Here is a 25,482-nt window from a genome sequence, read left to right as displayed (position 1 = left end):
ACTTTCAACCTGCTGAGAATGGCTACCACTTAGAGTTCAAAGTGAGAGAGGAAATGGGGGGGGGCGGTTACAAAAGACCAGAGAACATGAAGATCCATATGCCATGCTAAAAAATTTGGACAATCAAAAAGATGATGGGGACTCCAAGAAGGGTTTTAATAACAGGAAAGAGATGTATTTTTTAAAAACCATTCTAGGCAATATTGTAAAAGACAAATGAGAAGACAAGCTGCGTGTCATGAATATCAGAGAAGTCACTGCATAGTTCTAGGTGAAACATGATAAAGACGTTGGCCATAGGAGAAGCAATAATGATTCAAAGTGGTTGGACTCCATACAAAGTTTACTGATGGTCAGATGGATGAAACAGCAAAGGGAAGAGTCAGGAATTATTTCTACGTGCTCTGCTTGTGCAAGTAGATAAATGGTATAATTCACTTAAGCAGGGATGAAGGACACACTTGTGGGTGAGAGGAGGGTGAACAGTTCCATTTTGGACATGGTAAATTTGAGAAACCCATGAATGCCCAAAATGAGTATATGCATATAAGGGGCTGGAGTTCAGGTGGGGGAGCCGAGCTGGAGACATAATTTCAGACGTCACCACCACACAGGAGATAGCTGAAGCCACGGGAATCAACTCTAACACCCAGAGAAAATGGTAGACTAAACGAAAAGAAGGCTAAGAATAGAACCACAAGAAAAAAAAAAAAAAACATGTTTTACGGGGTGGTTAAGGGAATCAGAGGACAGAAATGATATGAAATAGCTTCTGGAGAATAGAGGAATCCAAGAGGCACAACTCTGAAGCCACACAGAGAGGATTATGGGAAGGAGAAAACATCAAAGTGGTTTAAGAACCAGTTCGAATAAAATAATCCACCTATGAGGTTCATGCCAAAAAAGTGGCCATTGGTGATCTTTATCAAAAGAATTTCCAAGAAGTGCTGAATAAACAGAAAGTAATATCATAGAGAAATCAAGTATAAATCTCTCAAGCCCAGTTTCAAAGAAAAAGAGATAAGCAGGGAACTAGAGGAGGACAGTTGAGGGAGTGTTTGAAGATAAAAAAAGACTTGACTAAGCATCAACTTAATGCAGGAACCTCATATGGAACTCTGGGCTGCCGGTGAGACATTAAGTTAGAGCAGTAAACTCAAGCGTGTCAGTTCTAATTATGAACTGCAACTGTCAGGCAAGACCTCCATTAGAATCAGGCTCCATTGTGCCATCTTGTTACCAACTTGTTTTTCTTCTATTTAATATGCAGAGTCTCTAACTAAACCGGAACATTTTCAAGTTCAGATGATTTGGAGTTTTGGATATTTCAGAATCTGAAACGTATCTATAAATGTCATACATGGTATCTCACTGTCTGGGAAAATTATACCAGAAATGAGAACTGAGAAGCAGCCATTTGGTGGCACTGCTACCCTATATTTTTTGCTTAGGTTGCTGCTACAGTGAAATTTCATTAAAAAACAAAACAAAAAAGTCTCATCAAATATCGTTGATGGTATAATTTTTATCATTATAAACACGTTTTCAGAGGTCATACAAGCTAATACCAAGAAAATTGAAGTTTAACTAAAACCAAGATTCAGCCCACAGTGCCCTGTTTCACATTCTTCTATTCTCTGTTCCTTCCTGACCATCTCCATGTGTGTTGCCCAAAGCTTATTCTCACAAGGTATCAACGACTCCTTTTCCATGTCAATGATTTGCAGATTTAACTTCTCTGGTCCTGACTTTTCGACCAGCTCCTAACCCCACCTGAATGTCTCTGACTTAAATTTAGCTCCAGAATCAAAGTCATCATCACCTGTACTCATTGTGCTAAAATGAGCTTACACATCCACTAAGAAATGTTGTTACCTTTTATAAAAATATACCTAAAATTAAACTGATAATTCTGAGTCCTTTCGATAAGTATTCCTAACAGAGATCAGATAACAATACGGATGAGTACATTATGGTGGAGAGGCCCATTAATACTACAGCTCTGGCATCAAATAGCCAAGAACAAATATTATGAACATCTCAGTAATTCCCTTCTCAGATATAAAATAAGAACTTACTATGAGTCAAGGACTGTTAAGGGACTAAATGTATTTTCTGAATGGAGAAATAATTACAGGGTTCCATATGTAGGCCTGTGAGGCAGAGGTGGGCAATGATTTTCCCTGATGGTGGGAGGTGGTTAAAGAGATAAAGTCAATAAGAAAGATGCCTTCAATCACCAAACTGTGGAAAGAACCAAGATGCCCTTCAACAGATGAATGGATAAAAAAGATATGGTACATATATACAGTGGAATATTACGCAGCCACCAGAAAGGATGAATACCCAACTTTTGTATCAACATGAACGGGACTGGAGGAGATTATGCTGAGTGAAATAAGTCAAGTAGAGAAAGTCAATTATCATACGGTTTTAGTTACTTGTGGAACATAAGGAATAACATGGAGGACATTAGGAGAAGGAAAGGAAAAGTGAATTGGGCTAAATCAGAGGGGGAGATGAACTGAGAGACTGTGGACTCTGAGAAACAAACTTGAGGGTTTTGGAGGGGAGGAGGGTGGGGGGCTAGGTGAGCCTGGTGGTGGATATTAAGGAGGGCATGTATTGCATGGAGCACTGGGTGTGGTGCATAAACAATGAATCTTGGAACACTGAAAAAATAAAATTAAATTAAAAAAAAAAGAATTCTTTCTAGATCCCTTCACACCAAGATACAGACAAGGCTTGATATAAAGTCATTGTCCTTAGTTATGGCCTCTGTCACTTTGACTTCATTTTTATTTTGTTACTCAAAAGCTAACAAGCTTATCATTTATGCATTTAAAATATTTATTATCCTTATTTCCAATGACTATTATCAGAGTTACCCACTGCTTCAACCACTGAGATTCTAATCCTTTATCTTCCCTGTCCCTTACGTCTTCCTCTTCTCACTGATCACCCTAATCACTCAGCATCATGCTGCTCCCTTTATGCCCTTCTGTGCAGAAAAGCCTTCACTGGCTCTTCCTGACCAAGAGAATAAACCCCAAATCCTTAATATGGCATACGACAGTCCCCTGTCCTACTCCTCTCTTACACCCTCTCCCCACAAAAGCCTAACTAATGTCAAGCTTCTATTGTGAAACATCATTTCTTCCATTTCAAATCAATTTCTTTACTATTTGTGGAATAACCTCCAAATTTTGCCATCTCCTTTTTTTGTCCTTAAGGCTGTTTTCCACCTCATTAGCTATTCCCACCATTTCTCCACTCTCTCACCCTTCTTATTCTTTAAGTTAGCGAGGAATGTGTACCTCTTTCATTAAGCCTTTCCGGTTCATCCAGACATCAGGAACACACTTACGTACCACAAGTATCCTTGAACAACAGTGACTATCACATTGGTGCTAATGGTATACTGGCATATTCCTACTTATTTTTCCCATAAAAGTAGATCTAATTTCTCATAAATAGTTTGAAATCTTTCTGAGGGAAGAACATGCCCTGTAAGAACTTTTTAAATACACATCCCCCAAAACAAGAAGCCCAGTACTAAGCACCTCAGCGGTCTCAAGAAACACATAAGGAAAGAGAGTGGCAATACTCTTCTGACTAATCTGTTCCCCCCCCACACTTTCTAAAAATATATGTATCTCTTTGATATGTTCTTAGTTTATCTTGAAAACTTTTAATAAGGTTTTTTTTCCTATGATAAGTGGTCAGAGTCAGATTAACAAGTAATATCTGGAAATGTACACTGAAGAGAGCAGCTAAAACACTGTTATTATAATAATTTCACAACATCAAAGAGAAAGTTTCATATCATAACACTAGAGAGTGGAAGAATGATAATTAAAACAATACATCTGATTTAAAAAGTTCAATAAATGCCACCTACATAAATATTTGAATATTGACAGATAAAATACTTCTGCCTACGAAAGCTGACCAAACTAAAAATACAAATATTAACTCCTAAATTACAAAATGACTTCATGAGAATCAGTAAAAGAAATCATGGGAGATACTCAGATAAACAGTCATTTTAAAAAATTACTTACCACCTTATCATCTCCAGGTGCTTCTGTGTTGGATATAATCAAGTTTTGCTGTGCTAAATCTTCAGGAAAACCTTTTTTTTTTTTTGCACCAACAACTCCACATACCAAAGTTAGCAATACAGCTGCATTTAAAAAAAAAAAAATTAACATACATAGAATAAAATACTCATCTTTGTTTTTTTATTACCTCAAGTACATGGGAGGAAAACAAGGCCACTAAGCATGGTACCTTGAGTTACCTTGGCTTTCCTAAATTAATAGGCCATGATTTAGCTTAGACTCTAAAATCGGAATTAATTATATGTATATTTTGATTATAGCTCCTTTTAAGAGTTTGAATTGTCTCTACAATGTTAAAGTATATACAATTTTGAGTTAAGTAATAAATTTTCAAAAAATTCAATGATGTTTATTTAAGACAGAGACTTTAAGGAGATTTACTGATTCCCAAAAGAATGGTTTGCCTATATGAAAACACGATAGACTTTTCTCAACAGAACAGATTTATCTCCAAGTACCTTAAATAAAACTATTCTGTATTTTTGAATTTTCATTCTACATCATACCTGCGGGAGGTTGAAATACGTGATAATAAAATTAGCTGTAATAATGACAATTCTTACTATGTTCTACAAGCCCCTCTAATCAAGGGTGACCAAACTGCAGCCCCAAATCCTGTCCACTGCATTGTTTTTGTATGGCCCATGAGCTATGGTTTCTAAATAAATTTAAAAAATTAAAAGAAGTTTATTGCATGTGAAAATTATATGAAATTCAATGTTAGCGTCCATAAATAAAGTTCTATTGGAACCCAGTCATGCCCATCACTGAAAAATGTTCTATGGTGGCTTTCCTACTAGAAGGGCAGTGAAACCACATGGCCTGCAAAATGTAAAATACATACTATCTAGCCCTTTACAGAAAAAAGGTGCCAACGCACACCCACTCTATGTGGCCCCTTGTTACCTTTCTGGTTCCATGTCCAATCCCGCTCTCTCAATGCACTCCACTCCAGCCACACGTGTGTCCCTGCCATGCCTTGACTTTTCCAGGCACCCTCTTACCTAAGGGTCTTTAAGCTGACTCTCCCCTTGACTGAAAACTTTTCCCCCAGGTACTATACTTGGCTGACTCTCACCTTTCCCAAAAATCATCAAAGATAACCTTGTATGTACGCTAACTGAGCATAATGAAAAATAAATAAATAAAATTTTTTAAAACTAGGAAAGGGACATTTTCAGACCAAAAAAAAAAAAAAAAAAAAAGAGGGGGGTGTCTGGGTGGCTCAGTGGGTTAAGCCTCTGCCTTCGGCTCAGGTCATGATCTCAGGGTCCTGGGATCGAGCCCTGTATAGGGCTCTCCGCTCAGCGAGGAGCCTGCTTCCTCCTCTCTCTCTCTCTCTGCCTGCCTCTCTGCCTGCTTGTGATCTCTGTCTGTCAAATAAATAATAAATTAATTAAATCTTTTAAAAAATATTTAAAAAAAAAGAAAAAAAGAAGAAGAAAAGATAACCTTGTCAGCCTCAACCAAACCACCCATCAAAAGCTGCAGTCACTCGCCATTATCTCCCACAATCACCCACATACACTCCACGGGACTACAGTTCCTAATTATTTTGCTCAATTTTTTCCTCTACAGCATTTCGTTTATTAGCTTGCTGTCACAAAGCACAGTGTTCGTGTTTGGTTTTGTTTATTTTGTTCACTGATGACCCCCAAGCACCTAGACAGTTTCTGGCATATTGTAGGTCTTCAGTAGATATGTATTTTGTGGAGCTGCTGAAAATACTGAACACTGTACTATTCTAAGCTCTTCACATGCATTAACTCAATTACTGCTCAGTGCTGCCCTATAAAGCAGGCTACTCCAAATATCCCCCTTTTGCAGATGAGGAAACTGAAGCACAGTAAGTAACTCGCCCCAGGTCACATGGCTTGCAAATGATATAGCTGTGTTACAGACCCAGATAGTTTGGCTCCAGAGTCTTGCTTTTACCTGCTAGTCCTATCACAGAACAAAGGAACAACCGCTAATCCAGGCTGGAGGAGTGGATGGAAGAAAGGAGGGGAAAATAGGATGTCATTGGGAACTAAACAACCAGCAAGGAGGAAGTTAAAAAAAAAATCAAAACTAGCAAGAGACACCCCCAAAAAGAGATACTGCCATGATCCAAGTCATTCCCATAAGGCCGTGGCTAAAGGATGAGAAGAGATCCCAGTGGCTTGTCATGGACTTTTATAGGGCAGAAGTTTTAGATTGTTTTATTTAGCCCTAAAGGGGGTAGTATCGGGACCAAAAATGAAAACTATGTGTTGACAGATTTGGTACAGTCTAAGGAATTTTAAACAGCTCTGTGCAAGTATGAAATCGTATCTCAAAAAGGATCTCGCTCCCTCTCCCTGGAAATATTCCATCAGAACTAGGTAATAATACAAAAGCAATTGGTAAATTGCCCACCCCTGATGGATAGTTGGACAAGATTACTTTTCAGAGGCCTTTTCTTGCACTCAGGTATTTATGATACATTTTAACTTTAAGTCAGTAAAAGGACTTACAAAATAATAATGCTATACCCAGCAGGATCGCCAGGATCGCCCATTTTCCCAGTATGACTTCTGCACTCCTTCGAGCTGCCAGGCATTGACTTGGATGAGTACAATCACACAGATTAACTCTCACAGTTTTTGTTGTAGATTGACCTTCTCTGTCTTTTACGGTAATAGGAACGCTATATTCCTGAAATTCAACATTTTTCTGATACGAAAGACGGGCAGCTGTATCTGAAAGAAAGTGAAAGAATTAGTTCTCTAATGGACATCTGTCCCTTCCTTAGCATTTGTTTTGCCGCACTTGTTTCTACACATATTAATTCTTAGGGCACCACCTGCCACATGAAAATGAATTAAAATGGAGAACTATCTTCAACCTCTCTCAGCACTAATATTACCATGTATGCCCACTGTAACTTTTTACAAGAGAGGCTGAGAGATATAATTTGACCTTGGAGTGATCCAGTAGCATTTCAGCAATATTTAATATTCCCTTGTTTTTCTCTTATTTACAAACCAGTGATGGTAGATGGGCCCTTGACAGACACCTCAAGCATTTTTCTATGGTACCAGTTTATGGTACTCATAAAGAATTAACAGCAATGGTTAATGCACAAAGTATGTCTTAAGTTGACATTCTCTTATTCATTTACTTTCTGGTAACTGTCCATTATCTTTACACATAAGGTAAGTTTTCAAAGTACAATAAACACTGTTAAAATGCCTTCACTCTAGGGGTGGCTCAGTGGGTTGGGTCTCTGCCTTCAGCTCAGATCATGATCTCAGGGTCCTGGGATCAAGCCCTGCATTGGGCTCCCTGCTCAGCAGGGAGCCTGCTTCCCCCTGTTTCTCTGCCTGCCTCTCTGCCTACTTGTGGTCTCTCTCTCTCTGTCAAATAAATAAATAAAACCTTTAAAAAAAAAAAAAAAAGCCTTCCCTCTAGAAGTGGTCTCAATACCAGAAAGCTAATTAATGTCACCCAGGCCAGAAATAAGCTTTACATAAAAACGGATGTATCTGTATCATAACAATACATTTTTATCAACTATGCTATTTCCCCAATAGCCTTGATACTTATTTTAATGACTTCATTATCAACCGACCAAAAGCTCTGTGCACTTTCAATTGCCAGTTACAACCTTCCGAGTTTTGCAGTAAGTGAAATGACACAGGTGCACAATGCACATTCTGGAAGCCATCTGTAACTTCTAAACCTTTCTTAAAGGCGCTGTTACAGCTGATAAGAACTGCAAAAATTTCTGGCTGCACCTCAGATGTAAAGCTCCCCAAAGGAATGTGAATTACTACTAAAGTTTAGGTAGAACCCTCCCAGATCATGGTGTAGCTAGAATAAAATCCTTCAAATTCCTCTCCTCCCTCAAGACCGCAAGCTCAGCTGTAGTCACATCTCGTTTATTCATACTAATGCAGCAGCCTGTGACATCCTTGCCACTCCACTCTGCCCTCTTCATACCGTCCTGCCACCAACGCCCACTTGTTAAGACATAAATCTGGGCACAGCATTCCTTCCTGGCAAACTTCCCAGTGCACACCTGCTGTCACCGACTGTACAAAAGTCAGGCCCCTCACGACCAGATTCCGTCCATCCTCCCACCCAGTCTCTTGGCATTCTTGCTAAAACCTAAACACTAACAGCACTGGTTTACTTATTCCCCCAGCATTTTCCTTCATTTGGGCATATGTATTAACCTGTTATCGATTAGATAAACACTCCTTAAGCTGTTGGTATCTACTAAGCACTGGGTTACAAGCTGGAAATACACAGATGAATCATAAACATCCTGGTAGACTCATGTATTGGAGGAGAAAGGTAAACAGATGATAATACAACATGAAAGGAGCTATCATAAAGGTAGAAAAGGTCATGATGCTACTTCTGCTTCAAGAAAGACTTTATAGCTCTGAGCATCTGAGCCGGGGTCATGTCTGTCTTGTTAATCTCTGCACATATCTGCAGGGTCGGAACAGTGCATCGTGGATGGGAAGTGCTCCCCAGGTATCATGAGTTACTACTGAACTATGACATGCGAAAGGGTAGTCTAGGCAGAAGGGATAGCAAACACCAAAGGTCCACTTGCATTAAAGAGCATGACACAGTAACAAAACAGCAGTGAAGGGTGGCTGAAATATAGAATACAGCCCCCCCAGCAGAAAGCACCATCACAGGAGGCTGTTCTGAGGGCTCCAACGTCATGCCTCTGTCCATATCCCACCATGTTTCCTTCCAGAATACTATAGAGTGCTTGCCTCCTACACCCAGTATCCTCATTTCTAGAGTTCACTTACACTAAAATTTATTTTTTTAAAGATTTTATTTATTTATTTGACACACAGAGATCACAAGTGGGCAGAGAGGCAGGCAGAGAGAGAGGAGGAAGTAGGCTCCCCGCTGAGCAGAGAGTCCAATGCAGGGCTCAATCCCAGAACCCTGAGACCATGACCTGAGCCGAAGGCAGAAGCTTTAACCCACTGAGCCACCCAGGCGCCCCCCAAAAATTTAAACTGTCCATCTCTGTTCCACCTCACCTCACTGCTGTCACTTTAAAAATACGCCAGGGGCATCTGGGTGGCTCAGTTAGCTAAGCATCTCACTTGATTTTGGCTTGGGTCGTGATCTCAGGTTCATGAGATTGAGGTCTGACTGATTCTCTCTCTCCCTCTTTCCTTCCCCCACCCACCCTCTCTCAAAAAAAATCCCCCCCCCCAAAAAAAAACCCACCAAAAAAAAAACTTTCTTAATGATAAGCTGCAATATTTTAATAAAGTTTTTTGTCTGTTGTAAACATAAATTTTGCCTTCATAAAAATTATTATTTCTTTCATTTTATATGCAATATATAACACAGACCCCCTATAATATTTGTAAAAGATTTAGTCTCCTCAAATATATTAATGAGAATATTACAGTAAACAAGGAAATCCACTTACTTTAGAGCATATAAATCATTACTTTTTATTAAATATTTTTGGGGTGGTTGGGTGGCTCAGCCGGTTAAGTGTCTGATACTTGGTTTTGGCTCAGGTCATGAGCTCATGGGTCTGCTTGAAGATTCTGTCCCTCTGCTCTCCACACACTTGCTCACATGCCCACACACACTCTCCTCCCTCTCTCTCTCAAATAAATAATTAAAGATAAACAAGTAAATAAATACCATTAACTCTGGTGAGGGTCCACATTCTGTTCGTTTCTGGAGAACTGTTCGCCAAGCTGAAATAAAATGGAGCACCGTGGATAGGTTCGTCGGGATCGACAGCCGAAATGTCAGTGTACTTCATCTTTGGTTTGCAAACTGTTACGTAACTCTGAAGTATTTCTGGTGGATTATCATTCATGTCTTCAATGTTAACCACAAGTGTTCCGGTACATGATCTACCATCTGGGAAGAGAGAGAAAAGGTTCAGTGTCACTTTTTGCCTTCTTTTACAGTTTCCTAATAAAACGAATTAACAGCATTCTATATATGACATATATTTTCTTAAATAAGCTGAGGATTACAGAAAATGGGAAATAAGAATGCAGAAGGATAAATGAAACCTAAAGATCATCTAAAATGAGAACCACCATTGATAATATCAGCCACAACTGCCAATAACCCTTACGCCAGGATTATTACCAAACACTAAAAATCAGTGTGTGAATTGCAAACTCTGTGTTTCGGGGTGGGTTCCTTCTGGTACAGATGTGAATGAACATTAAAGGGTTACAGAAAGTTATTCTAATCCTGATACACATTTAAGCCACTTGGGCAGATTTTTTTAAATATATGATGTTTGGGTTTCCTAACCCAGGATTCTGATTCAGTGTGTCCAAGTCATGTCTGCAAAATGATTTTTTTTAAGGGTCCAAAGTTAATTATTATTATTATTCTAACTAAATTAGAGTATTATTCTAATTATGAATTATTCTAATATTCTAATATGAAGCTGGGGTTAAGAACCTCTGGGTTGTTTTAAGCAACAGAATTCAAGGAGAGGATCACTTTGACCTAATAATCAGTTGAGTTTCTCAAAGATTCTATTTAAAGTGGCATAAAGAGATATAGAAGAGTCTAGTGAGGCCATTTCACTTGAGCCTAGACTTAAGTGTTGTCTTTGCCCTCCAACATGGATCAATAAGCATTTGAGATCCCACCATGCTGAGGATATAAAGAGAAGTAAGACCTGGCTTACCTTACAAGGCTCACCCTTGTTAGATAATTAAGAGAAATAAGAAGAGCCTTAAAAGTAATTTCTAACAATTCCAAATATTTATCCAAAAAAGTCTGCAAGGGGTGCCTGGGTGGCTCAGTGAGTTAAAGCCTCTGCCTTCGGCTCACGTCATGATCCCAGGGTCCTGGGATCGAGCCTTGCATGGGGCTCTCTGCTCAGGCGGGATCCTGCTTCCTCCTCTCTCTCTCTCTACCTGCCTCTCTGCCTTCTTGTAATCTCTGTCTGTCAAATAAATAAATTAAAAAATCTTTTAAAAAAAAAAATGTCTGCAAAATAAGAACTGCACTTTATTCTCCAATTCCTTTCTAAAATACCACATTAAAACTTAAAAAAAAAAAATTTTTTTTCTTACCTTGGTCTATTGCCAGAACTGTAATGTTATACACGTCATTTCCGGGAGTCATGGCCTCCCGGTCCAGGATTTTGGAGGTCGTGATTGACCCTGAAATCTCATCAATGGTGATCCATCCTTTAGGATCATGCAATTTTTTGTATCTATTAATATAAAATAAAAAGTCTTCAGTAATCGAAAACATATTAAAGTAAGTTATTATCTTAATTATTACAAGTACATTATTCCTATGTGGTTACAGACTTCTTTGTACCTTAAGTGGCTGCCACTGTTCGTTTCAGGGTCATACGCCTTATAGCCATTGACCTTTGACCCCACTGCTGAGTTCTCTTTAATCCGTACATATTGGGCTGCAGGGATGCATTCAGGCCCCTCATCCTGATCCCTCACGTGAACTGTGACCAAGGCTCGGTTCATGGTTGCCATTCTGAGTGCAACATCTCTAGTAAACGGAGCTTCATTGTTTACTCCAATTTCCAGGATCACTTGGTGGTTTTCTTCATAATTCAGTGGCTTTTTAAAAAAACACATGGATATCAGCATCAGTGTAAAATACATACAGTATTTCAAATAACAAGTGACCTTCTGTAAATATGAACAGTGCCGCATAAATTCTTTGTTCCCATTCAATCAATATTGACTTTTACCCTTTGCTAAAGAGAGAGGTGATTCTTCACAAAGCCTTTAGCAAGAGTGGTCTGAAAGTTTCTGCAGGTGGTCGTATGGAGTTACAGAAAAATAATTGCTGAAATACTTTTATAGTTTATTCTTACAAAGGAAAAATTATTCTGAACCTGGAGATAATGGGAAAACAAAACAAAACAAAACAAAAAAGTGTTTTTAAGGCCCTGCTTTAGAGCACTAAAGGACCAGTGTAAGGGGCATCTAACTCCAGGAGAATGCAATTTTGTTTGACTTTCTGCTTCCTATTGCCTATGTTCCTTTCCTTAACCACCACACTATAATCCCTCTGCTATACGATACTGCTTAAATGGTTCATCAGCCTCTAAAAATATTTAATGAATCTGTTGATTAAAATTGAATTTTAGGCAGCAAATCAAGCAAAGCCCTTAAAAACACTATTTCACATTGTTTTGCAAACTTAAAGCATTTTTTTTTTCTTTCTCTTTCTACTTATTAAAACCATCATTGGCTGATCATTGAAAGATCAAAACAGAGGAGTCAAATTTTTATTTTAAACCTTTCCCCATACCTAGCTATTATCAAGCTGAGATACTAATAAGTCCACTAGGCAGTCAAGGAAATTTCTAAATCTTAGAATCCATGAAATATATGTGAAACTTTTTTTATTTTTTATGAACATTCCAGAAAATGGAGAGTCAAGAGGTTAAAAGAATTAATATCTGTTTATCTATTACTAATGAATACTATCTCACAAATTACATGTGTCGGTATGATCATGCAGAGAATGAGAGCATCCGCTGGCAATGAGACTTGGATGGAAATTCACAAAACAGCTCTGCTCTGAGGAGGTGTAGTTATTCCAGCCAGGGCCCCTTGCTAAAGCCTTAGAAGTGCTTTATGTAATTTTTTGAGGCTTACATTGGATATTGCTTTAGAGGCTTAAAACTCTGCAAGATTGGAAATCTGGTGGGATGAAATCAGTGATTAATGATAAAACAGGAATCCTCTTCCACCACAAGTTAGCTTTATGTTTTAACCAATTTTTTTTAAAAAGCTCAAAAATGTCCTATATCTGATATATTAATGGCTCCCTAGAATATGAAGTACTGCTCTGTCGTGGAACCTCCACGTTGAGAATGGCTGAGAAAAATATCTTCTTCACTCAAGCCCATGTGCACTACCTGTTAGAAAGGAAATGCTGGGATGGAATGATTACTCAGGCTTGAGCTCAAGACTGCATCAGTTCATGCTCTATGGATGCAGAAAAGTTATCCAATATGGAAAATTGTTTAACTTAGCCCCACGAACATGTAAGACTTCTAAAAACAGAATAATAATACAGTTTACCAAGTGTTCTCATTTTCACTGTTATAATGGAATAGCTACTAGGGAAGAAGAGAGAAGTATTTTTTTTAATGTTTTATAGCTAATAGAGAGGCTAACTTTCCAAGATCACATAGCTACACAAAGCAATTTAACCTAGTGCTTAAGAGCAGGTACTTGCAGTCAAAGAGACCCAGGTTCAAATCCTGTCCTACTACTACACCCTAGCTGTGCCACTTTGGCTAAGTTTCTTAATCTCTCTGAGACTAAGTTTTGTCTCCTGCACAACTGTGATAAGAATAACATTTAACACTGTAATCCCACAGTGAGTGTTTTCCACTATAGGTTATGAGAATCTCTCAGGCTGTCATACAGGCAACCGAAAGAAAAAAGTGATGTTATGTTTTGTTAACAGTTAATATAATTCAATAATGGGAGACACCAACTAACAAGGCAACGTTTGGAAGCTTTGTTCAGATAAAAGAAGTATATTTGAACAATCTTTGGTTTAACTAAACTTACTGATTATTTAATTCTTTTTGGTTTAAAGAGATGAATAAAGTTCATTCCTAGCCATCATTGTGTAAGTAACCTACATGAGAGAATGATAGATTTCAGAATGCCTTGATCATACAATGTTTGATTTTAAACTTTTTAAAAAAACTTTATTTGTTTGAGAGAGAGAGAGCATGCATGTGAGTGAGCACAAGAAGCAGGGAGGAACAAAGGGAGAGGGAGAAGCAGACTCCCTACTGCTCTGTGGGGCTTGTTTCCCTTTCAGGGACTCTGGAATCATGACCTGAGCTGAAGGCAGATACTTAACCAACTGAGCCACTCAGATGCTCCCAGTGTTTGATTTTAAAATAGAAGAGGTCTCAAAGTTAGAAAGTACTTAAAGATACAACTTGAGTACACAAACACAAATCTTTAGCACAGAAAAGAATAAGACACCTTTAAAGACCACTGTGGCCACCAAAGGAACTGTGTAAGGAATTCAAGTTTTCTAAGGGTTTGCATAAAATATGGAAAGGGAAATATATCATGGAAAATGCAAATTGTATTGTCCAAAATGTTAGAGACTATTATGAATGGCTCAAAGAAAGAGAGAAGGTAAAATTATCAAGGATCTAATAATGACAGAGGAAGGAGATAATTTAAAAAAAAGTAAACTCACAGAAGTAGAAATTAATTCAAGTTCCAAAAAAAGACCCCTTGTGTGACTAAAATCATTGTTTTATCAAGCCAAGTAACCCTACTATGGGAAAGAAGAGAGACAAAGGGAACATGACTCAGGGGTCCTCAGTGGTTCTGAGGAAGATTCTGCATCAAGAGCATCTGAATTTACATCCTGGCTCCATCACCTCCCATCTGTAGGAAAGGGGGCAAGTCACTTCTTGTGACTCAGCCTCCTCATCTAGAAATGGGAAAGAATGACAGGAATAACCACAGGGTCATTTCAAAGGTTAAAAATAAATCTTTTGAATCTAGTATTCTTGTTTTGTTTACAATTTCAGAATTTGGGAAAAGAAGCAAAATAAGTTATTATAAGCCAAGCCTAATACTGCCATAAAAACGTAACAGAAGGGGGGTGGTGTGGCTGGATGTCTCAGTGGGTTAAGCTTCTGCCTTCAGCTCAGGTCATGATCTCAGGTTCCTGGGATCGAGCCCCATATCAGGCTCTCTGCTCAGCGGGGAGCCTGCTTCTCTCTCTCCCTCTCCCCACCTTTTGTGATCTCTGTCTGTTAAATAAATAAATAAAATCTTTAAAAAAACAACAACAGAAATTGTGCAAAAGAAAATTGTATCTTTTTTTAATTGTGAAAAAAGGATAATAATAATATCTTGTCTTAAAAGGGATATGACAACCAGCTATAATCTACCTATGGTGCTTAGCCTCATTCCCTGTGACAGACATGAAAGGTGACCAGTACTTGAAAACTGCTTTTAAACGTCTAAAAGCATTTCCTAGATATAAGAACTAGGATGTAATTATAGAATATAAATGTGACTACCTTATATTTAAAGATAACGGGAATAAACACATAAAAATTTTATTGGGGGGATTTTCTTTATTCTTCATATGTGAAATTAACTTAAACTGAACCAAAGACAAAAAAATAAAGTATGACCGTCTACTTGCTCTCCCTCCTGGGGAATCTTGAGATGGTACCCAAAAGCTGTTCATCAGAAATAAAACAGATGTTTATTAGTCACACAGAGTGAGAAATATTCTAGGATACAGGCTATAATTTCTGAAAATATTTGGAAACATTTTTCTTAACGTCTCTATGATCAACATTCCTTGAGGGAAAATATGCACTCTGAATATGGAAAACAAAATGGAATGTGTTAACATAATTGTGATTTCTTTTTTTTTTTTTTTAGATTTTTTATTTATTTATTTGACAGACAGAAATCAGAAGTAGGCAGAGAGGCAGGCAGAGAGAGAGGAGGAAGCAGTCTCCCCGCTGAGCAGAGAGTCCGATGCAGGGCTCGATCCCAGGACCCTGGGATCATGACCTGAGCCGAAGGCAGAGGCTTTAAACCACTGAGCCACCCAGGTGCCCCTGTGATTTCTTTTTTAAGAATACATTCTTCTGAGAAAGTATACTAAAATTCATTTTGTATTGGTCAAAAAAACTCACAATAAAAATTTAATTCCAGTGTTACTTAAATTTTGCCTTCTGAAACAAGATAAAATCCCTGAGAGTTAAAAAGTAACAAAAATGGGGCACCTGGGTGGCTCAATGGATTAAGCCTTTGCTTTTGGCTCAGGTCATGATCTCAGGATCCTGGGATCGAGCTCCACATCGGGCTCTCTGCTCAGTAGGGAGCCTGCTTCCCTTCCTCTTTCTCTGCCTGCCTCTCTGCCTACTTGTGATCTCTCCCTCTCTGTCAAATAAATTAATAAAATCTTTAAAACAAAAAATAGCAAAAATGGGTCTTTAGTAATGGACTTAAATGAGAGAGAAGAGAGGAGCAGCCTTCTAATCAAGCAGCAGATTGGGAGAACTCTAAAAGGTCTGAGCTTGGGTCTTTAACATGAACTACTGCATAATCTATCCATCTCAGATCTCAAACTATTTCTTTGACTTATTTCTAGAAAGAAGTCAAGGTGGGAGTGAGGGGTGCATAGATGATGTGTCCGGGAGCAATCTTTTACGGAACATCTGTTGCCAATCATCAATTTTGAGACAAATGCCTGCACTATGTAGTTGTGTATAACTTTGGAAATTGACGCATGGTGGTTCTTTTTACAATGATACACCACAGACCCTCAGCCTACCCGACTTCAGCTGCAGCTGTGGTGGACATGCCCCCATGTATGCTGATAGATTTACATCTCAAGCACACAAAGATTCAGCTCTTCAGATTCAAAGTTTGCTCCAAAACCAGGGTGCTCTCCCACTACGAGGCCCAGGGAAGCTCAGAAGTGCAGGAGAGCTGAGGTTCCCTGGAGGCAACCTTCAACTGATGAGGCACATGGATATCAACAAAGGCAGTTGATGGATATGCCCCAGGTACCACATTTTCAGGAGATAATTCTGAAGTACATCCTCATGGTTCATTGCAGGACTGAACACCCGAGGTGACTAAGTCAATAACGCAGACTTGACTGGCTTTTCATTCTTTCCTGTCTTTCTTTCCCATTTTTACTCTGGCTTCCTGGGATCCACTTTCTAAATATTTCCCTCCACTGGGTTCCTTGTCTTGGGTGCTGCCTTCTGGAGAGTCCAAATGAAGACTGGATGGAGGTGGACCAATAAGGAGGAAAAACAATCAGTACCATCTGCTTACTTTCTTCCCTACTACTATCAGCTGTCAAGTTTTTCTTAAGTAGTTGGTTTCAGTCCTCAACTTGAGCAGACCACATCAGAGAAAAATTATAGAGATTTGATGTTGAGAGTAATTTGGAACAAATATATTTGACTATTCACATCTGGGTAGAACTTGCTAAGGCTTATTCCATAATCTCTGGAAATTTTTACAAAAGAAATAATTATAAATAGATATTTATGTATCCGAGTCTCCAACATTACTGTTGTTGGCAGGAAAGCATCCTTTAATTAATGGATGACTCCTTTACCTGCCTATATGGCAATTTTCTTTTTTGTTTTGGGTTATGAATTTAAAACCAACCGTCCTTCCCAAATAGGGCCTTTTCTGCCCTCATAACCTGAAGCCTAGAATAAAACAGTGCAACCAAAAATACTATATATAAAATAAAGAGTAAATTCCTTCAGTGCTGTCTGATACAACACTATATTTCACCCTCAGTACCACCTATAAAGGATCGGATACAACCAGGCATATGCCAGAGAGAGAGAGAATAAAAAGAATATGGGTTTCTAAATTGTATCATGCAAAGAATAAAGGAATCAGAAACATTTACCATAGAGAAGGTAAGTTTCAAAAGAACATAGCAATCTTTTCAAAAGAATTCTATTTCTTCTAAGAGAGCTGGAACCCAGACCATTAGAGACAGAACCAGGGGATATAAGGAGAATAATTTGGGCACAGTAGAAGTAAGGACTTCTGAGAGTCAAAGCTTTCCAAATACGGAATCAGCTGCCAATGGAGATATGGAGATCCTTAGAATTGAGAATGTCCAAGCATAATCTTGGTGACTAATGACTGGCAATAAAATTATAGAAGGAAGACCGCATTAGAAGGGAACAGATGGACTAAACAGACTAAGCTCTATTCCAACTTCTGGAGTCTTTGATCTGAAACTCTTTAGTTGATTAAACCATTAGTTGAATGAATTAGATTGAAATCGTCAATTATTCATTATTACTGTACCTTTACAACATACAAAACGCCTTCATTAGTTTCTTTGTCTGTGCTGATTTTGAAATGCCCATTTTCATTGCCCTTCAAAATGGTAAAATTGGCTCTCCAATTGGCAGTGTTAATTAAGTCCTTATCTTCTATTGGCATTCGTAATATCTCCACATTGTAAGCATTTTCCTCTACTGATGCTTCGTACTGAAACAGAAGAAAACTCGTTAAAAACTTACTTTACAAAAAGAACTCTACAAAGGAAGTAAAATATTTCTTCCACTCCAAGAATACTGGTTCTTATAGTTTTTATCTAGTTTATTTAAAGCCATGAATTACAAGGTCTGTTGTTTCATTAAGGATTATCCTTGAAATGAAAGAACTACATGATAAATGAAGATGAATGTTACCTGCTTTTATTAGAAGGAGGTAATATAAATACTGCTACGAATAAATAAAAGAGAATTATATGTCAGCTATTTAAACTTTAATTTTATTCATAAAAAATAAACATACATCAGAGTATGATATATATTTTGTTAATTCATATTAAATAACAAATGACAGTTGACAAGTGGAGGCATATTCTGAAATTAAATACTTACGGTATTTTGTTTGAAAGTCGGTGCATTGTCATTTGAATCTTTTACTGTGATCATACAGGTTGATGTACTCATCAGTCCAAAAAACTGACCATCCATGTCTTGTACTTTCATTATCAGTGAGTACTTTTCTACAGTCTGAAAACAAAGCAAATATTTAATTAGTTTTGAAAACATATGCTTTGACTTACAAATGAAACCTCAATTGTACACTCTTCTATCTGTGCCTATCCATGCTTTTATTGGATTCTGTATTTGTATACACTTTAAGAAATTGGAAGACAGGGAGAAGCTGAAAAGGTAAATATGGGTTAAGTTACAAAAAGCCATACTAAGAATTTAGATTTACACTTAAGTAGCAGATAATTAGGAAAAGTTTTGTGGGAATCCTAGGGGGAGCACAAAATAAGAACATCTGAGTTTTAGAAAGAAGTTTCTTCAAGATTTAGTATCATTTGTGGTAAACTGAGCTGAAAATCAAAGAAATTATCTAAGACAGGTGATCCAAATGTGAGGCAGTAGTTGCGAAGACAGAGAGAAAGAGTGACAGGCAAGTTCCTTAGGAGTTAGCATGCAGTAGGATGTAATGGTAGGTTCCATATAAAACATAAAAGAAGAGAGAAAGTTGAGTATGATGTTCAGCCATCCTACTGAGACAGGCAGAGGGTGTGTATCATCAACTGTCACGTAGCAAATGCTGAAAGCCCATTCTCCACTGAGGTGAACACTAGCAAAGTTAGCAAGGAGGGCCAAAAGGAAAGAACTGTGTTTGGCATATACTGGATTTTATGCACCTACAGGAAATCTAAGGAAAAAGGTTCAGAAGGCACTTGGATGTATGGCCCCATACTTATGGGAGAGCTCATAGCCAGAAATACCAATCGGGGGGCCAATAATATGTAGATGGTCATTGAAATTATAGCAGGAATCAGACTATCTAGGAGAGGGTGAGGGAAGAGCTGAGGATAATAGGAACAGCAGCAGCATTTCAAGAATAGGGTAAGTAAGAGCACTAAGCTATACATACTAAAATGGAAAGATCAAAGAAACCAGAAAAAGAACCAGGAAAGAGTTTTATTAGGTGTCGACAATAGACAGGGGCTCCAGGCAATGGGTGGACATAGCCATTAGGAGGTCACCATGGACTTCAGTGAAGAGTTTTTGCAACTGGTGTGGTGATGATGAAATGAACTCACTACTTTATGACATAATTACTTCTGTTACCTTTCCCTTCTCTCTTACTATCCAGTAGCCACTCCTTTTTTTGTTTTGTTTTCACTTTTTGACTTTACTCATTTTCAATTTCCTGCTATCTCTTCCTCCGGTGTTCATTTTGCTTATCCCCCTTGCACATTGGAAACCAACATTCTCACCCTGAAATGCTCCTCCTTTAGGCCCCAATGTCTGATACCCTGCTTTTTCTTCCTCTAAATGCACTGGGTTTTTTGTTTGTTTTTATCTCCCTTGTTCATTTCTTTATTTTCTGTGTTGTTCTCACAACACACTTAGAGGTTGCTCCCCGAAAAATCCAGTTGGCCTTTTTTTGATCAGGAAAACGGACCTGGGTTTGACCACAGATCTGTACCTCACAAGCTGGGTACCCTCAAATTATTTAATTTTTCTAAGCCTCATTTCTCCACCTGCAAAAAATGAGGGAAGATGCTTATATTTGCTTGATTACTACATAGACTACCTATCCCACATACACAAAAACACATTCATGTTGACCCTTCAAACTTGCCCATTTGTTATTACCATCCTGTGCTTTCTCACATATAATGTCCGGACCACAACAAAAATAAAAATAATAACCAACAGAACCTTTATACTACTTTTGATTTCTTTTCATGGGTTCTCATCGTCCCCTCCCTTTTTCTTTGGCATCAAATTCCACTGATTTCTTCTGTACATTATCTCTCCATGTCATACTGATCTCTCTATTTGTGTTAATCTGGTTATAGTGGGAACCACGGAGGTGTGGTAATCAAGCTCTTTAGTGCACATGAAATCGATTAATCTGCCTCAGTCAATAATTCAGGGCTTTGAGTTAAACATAGGCTGACAATATAGACAGAGCAACAATAACAAAAAGCAGAAGATTCAGAGCAGTAATTTGATTCAGGAGAATCACTATGACTGTCACATTTGTCCTCTATAGATTGGATGGAACACCTATCTAGTCAAGCAAGGAAATTATAGACTGCATAGAATTATGCATCAAGAATTTGAACTTAAAGTGCTCCCAACCTGATAACATGCTAGTACTATTATCCAAACAGTGTGACAGGTTTCCTAATAATCCATCAACTTAATATCAACTAATTCATTCCTCTTAAAAAGCACCCATCAACAACAACTGGACAGGGGTCAGTCTATGATCTAAACTCAAGCAACAAGCAAAATTAATTGTCCTACATGAGAACTGAAGCCTTTATTGAGCTGGAACCAACTAGCCACATACAGGAATAGAGTAATAGCTAACAACAGCAACTATCATAAGAAATATATTTTGTTCCTACTCCTACTAAGCACCAATTGATCTGCAGTAATCCTATGGCTTCTCTTACCTAAGAAAATAGAAGTAATATTTAAAAAAAACAAAAAAAAAACAGGTAACAAGACCAGGAATTCTTATGTCTAGAAACACCTAAGACCACGGGAGAGCAAACTGCAGTAATTGGGGTAGGAATCTCAACCCCCAGTAAAATGATGTTCCATGAAGCGGAAAGCTACCTCTCGGTCCAGATAATGAGAGGTTATGGTGATGACACCTGTGCTGGGATGCACAGCGAAGATCCCAGGGGACCTTGGGCTCTGCTCCAAAATGCTATACTTCAGGCGTGTATGCATCGTGTCTGGTTCATCTCTGTCTGTGGCACAAACCACTCCCACTGTAGTACCTACATGTTAAAAAAGAAAAAAAAAAAAGCCTTTAGTTTCAAGAACCACAAAACATATTTAGGAGTACTTATATTTTTCAAATTTTAACAATGATAGTGGCAATCTAATTTTAAGTGTATTTCTTATCTGAGCTATTCCATCTTTAGAGAGCACCAATGAAGAGGACTTCAGGTTTATAATGTAAAACCCTATGATGCTGGGAATCAAAGTGCACTTTTACTCTGTTCACTGTTAAAAATATTTGACCGTAAATTACTAAAAACTTATTTAAAGGCAATCAAGAATATTTTCAACATGGGGCACCTGGGTGGCTGAGTCTTTGGGCGTCTGCCTTCTGCTCAGGTCATGATCCCAGGGTCTTGGGATCGAGCCCCTCATCAGGCTCCCTGCTCAGTGGGGAGCCTGCTTCTCCCTCTCCCACTGTCCCCCGCCCCACTCCTGCTCTCTCTCTCTCAAATAAAATCTTTTAAAAAAAGAAGAATTTCGGGGCGCCTGGGTGGCTCAGTGGCTTAAAGCCTCTGCCTTCGGCTCAGGTCATGATCCCAGGGTCCTGGGATCGAGCTCCACATCGGGCTCTCTGCTCTTCGGGGAGCCTGCTTCCCCCCACACCCCGCCTGCCTCTCTGCCTACTTGTGATCTCTATCTGTCAAATAAATAAACAAAATCTTAAAAAAAAAAAAAAAAGAATTTCAACACATATTTCCACACACTTCAATAACAAATCTAGCTGGAGAGAGAAACCATTTCATTTCCTACATAAATCAAATTTTTAAATTTAATTTCTGACTAACAGATAAATCGAGACTGACTTGGCACATAATTGTATAAATGGCCAAGCTGACCTTTCACAGTCTAATCTCCATTCTCTGATGTTTTTTACTGGTCTCTGACATGTCTCGTTCTCTCTCACCTGCTAAGCATCAACACTCATTGCCCTCAGCCCCACTTAACCCTCAGGAAGGGATTTCATACTATTCACCCTTCAGGAGGAATTTAAGTCAACTGTTTCTTCCGTTGGAGCTATTAATACTTGTCATCTGTACAGAATGTAAGAAAATTGTTCTGGTAAAGGATTACAGCTATCAAAGCAGGTGGTATTGTATAGTGTTAAGGACAGTGTTCCAGTGCCCATGAAAATATAATACATAGATCCACTTTGCCTATAGCCCTGTAGGTAAGACTGACCTGGGGAAAAATACATAGACAGATACAGTCACATATATACATATCATACACATATACGGATTTGTTGAAATAAAAACCAATTAATGTAAGAAAATATTAGTTTTAAATAATTTTTCACTATATGTCCTTAAAATCTGCGCATATGTGTGTATAAACAAATGTATATATACACATACATATAAAAATAGTAGAGAATATCCAATTACCTATTTATAAATAATGACAAGATTTTTGCAGCAGATCCATACAAAGACATGAAGTAATCATCTTATGATAAGAAAACAAATGTTGTTTATCCATGTTTGCATAGAAAAAGTTTCTAATCTTTGTAAGGCAGAGTGCTTTCTTCTTGCAATTTTACTGACAGGACACAAACACTATTTTAATTCTCTGGGTAAGAACTGCATTACTTACACAGAAAAATCTTCCTAAAATATTGACTTCAAAAGTCCTTTTCATGAGTGCTATACTTAAATATTAGTTGAGCACCCTTCGTCCAAACCTCTGTGTGTGAGTTAAGACAAAGTCAAGGAACACCTAATGGTTCAGAGTATCACAGCCCAAATTGCCTCAAACCTTCTCATGTGAGAGGCTTCAAGTGCCTTAGATTAATCAGGGCATCAAAGAATTTGTCCTTGATTCTTATCTGTCACTATCATAGAGAACAGAATTCTTAAGAAAGTCTTGGCAACCAATAATCTCTCTTTGAAAAAAAAATAGTACCAGAGTCATTGTCATTGTGAAGCTAAAAATATTATATGTCATCTAATGTAATTAACTCCTTTTACAGCTCAGAGAACTCAAAGGGACTTCCACCATTTCCCACAGTGAGTTAACAACAGACCCCAAATCGAAAACTAGGTTTCTTAAACTCCAAACCAACAATTTTTATTTTTTTAATTGTACTATATGAGTAATAAAGAGATTAACATCTATGACATCAAATTATCAAAGTAAAATATAAAGAGGAATAGCAGATATAAAAATCTAGTGAAGATCTAAGCAACTACTTGAAACTTAACAGACAAGTTAGCAAAGTCATCCTTTATGAATGAGTCCACATTCCTTCAACTTTATTGTGAATGGTTATTTTCCATATTGTGAATCTCAGAAGACATCATAATGCCACATTTGAAGGGCCAACTAGCCTGAATACTTTGGTTTTCCATGTGTCTGAACAAGTGTTTAGAACATGTGATGTAACTGTCTCTAAAGTTATCCCCGTATTCATTCTAAATTGGAAGTAGTATAGTAGTAGTTTTAAGAAAGGAGATAATAAAAATAAGAGCTTTAAAAAATTGTGTTTTCAATAGGTATTATTTAATACCTTCCGAAATAAAACCTAATAAAAATATTGATATTAATTTTAATTTTAATGTGACTTTATTCTGTATGTCCTCTCTTGGAGGTGAGAATAATGATAAGCCCACAAAATGACAAAGTGAAATAAGGTATATAAACTAAATATAATTCAAAGCTTAAATAACTGTTATCTGTTTTTATAATTAATTGGTATCGTATTGACAACATGAGATTCCTGTACTACCCTGTAGGTTATACTCTGTTTGGATATGATAGGATTCATATTTTCTGGGAAATAGATACTGGTTCAGTATCATCCCAAGATAATCTGGTCTTGGGTAAAAAAAACCCAACGTCTCAAAAAATGTAGACAAAAATATTTAATATAATACATTTTACTTTTAAAAGTTCCCTTATGCAAGGGAAACAAAGGCAAAAATGAACTATTTGGACTTCATCAAGATAAAAAGCTTTTATACAACAAAGGAAACAGTCAATAAAACCAAAAGACAAAAGACAGAATGGGAGAAGATATTTGCAAATGTCTTATCAGATAAAAGGCTAGTATCCAAAATCTACAAAGAACTTATCAAACTCAACACCCAAAGGACAAATAATCCAATCAAGAAATGGGTAGGGGCGCCTGGGTGGCTCAGTGGGTTAAAGCCTCTGCCTTCTGCTCAGGTCATGATCTCAGGGTCCTGGGATCCAGCCCCGCATCAGGATCTCTGCTCAGCAGGGAGCCTGCTTCCCTCTCTCTCTGCCTGCCTCTCTGCCTACTTGTGATCTCTCTCTCTGTCAAATAAATAAATAAAATCTTTAAAAAAAAAGAAAGAAAGAAAGAAAGAAATGGGTAGAAGACATGAACAGACATCTCTGCAAAGAAGATATCCAAATGGCCAACAGATACATGAAAAAGTGTCCAACATCACTCAGCATCAGAGAAATACAAATTAAAACCACAATGAGATACGACCACACACTGGTTAGAATGGCTAACATTTACAAGTCAAGAAATGACATATTGGCAAGGATGAAGAGAAAGGGAAACCCTCTCCTACCACTGGTAAGAATAAAAGCTGGTTAGCCACCCTGGAGAACATTATGGAGGTTCCTCAAAAAGTTGAAAATAGGGGCGCCTCGGTGGCTCAGTCGGTTAAATGTCCGTCCTCGGCTCTCAAGTCATGATCCCAGGGTCCTGGAATCAAGTCCCACACTGGGCTCCCTGCTCACTGGGGAGTTGCCCCCTCTCCCCAGCTCATGCTCTCTCTCTCTCAAATAAATAAATAATTTTTTTTTAAATGTTGAAAATAGAGCTGCCCTATAACCCAGCAATGGCACTACTAGTTATTTATTCCAAAGATACAAATGTAGTGATCCAAAGGGTTACCTGCACCCCAATGTTTATAGCAGCGATGTCCACAGTTGCCAAACTATGGAAAGAGTCCAGATGTCCATCAATAGATGAATGGATAAAGAAAATGTGATATATATATATATATATTACTCAGCCACCAAAAAAATGAAATCTTGCCATTTGCAGTGATG

At 38.0% G+C, this 25,482-nt stretch overlaps 1 protein-coding gene across 2 annotated transcripts in view; it reads right to left on the bottom strand.

Moving 5' to 3' along the window:
* DSC3 (desmocollin 3) overlaps positions 1–25,482 on the bottom strand; it is a 45,718-nt gene that overhangs the window by 2,990 nt on the left and 17,246 nt on the right. For both annotated transcript variants that reach the window (XM_032859709.1, XM_032859710.1), the window contains exons 7-14: positions 21,280–21,446; positions 18,550–18,684; positions 17,966–18,151; positions 11,448–11,707; positions 11,195–11,337; positions 9,786–10,010; positions 6,620–6,844; positions 4,065–4,186 (exon numbers count right to left, since the gene is read on the bottom strand). In XM_032859709.1, coding sequence (XP_032715600.1) covers positions 4,065–4,186; positions 6,620–6,844; positions 9,786–10,010; positions 11,195–11,337; positions 11,448–11,707; positions 17,966–18,151; positions 18,550–18,684; positions 21,280–21,446 — 1,463 coding nt within the window. The remainder of the gene's footprint in view (positions 1–4,064; positions 4,187–6,619; positions 6,845–9,785; positions 10,011–11,194; positions 11,338–11,447; positions 11,708–17,965; positions 18,152–18,549; positions 18,685–21,279; positions 21,447–25,482) is intronic.

This window comes from Lontra canadensis, unplaced genomic scaffold (assembly GCF_010015895.1).
Source record: "Lontra canadensis isolate GAN:19392208 unplaced genomic scaffold, GSC_riverotter_1.0 scaffold17, whole genome shotgun sequence".
In the NCBI taxonomy this organism is placed as follows: domain Eukaryota; kingdom Metazoa; phylum Chordata; class Mammalia; order Carnivora; family Mustelidae; genus Lontra; species Lontra canadensis.
This window is presented reverse-complemented; position numbering and strand designations above follow the sequence as displayed.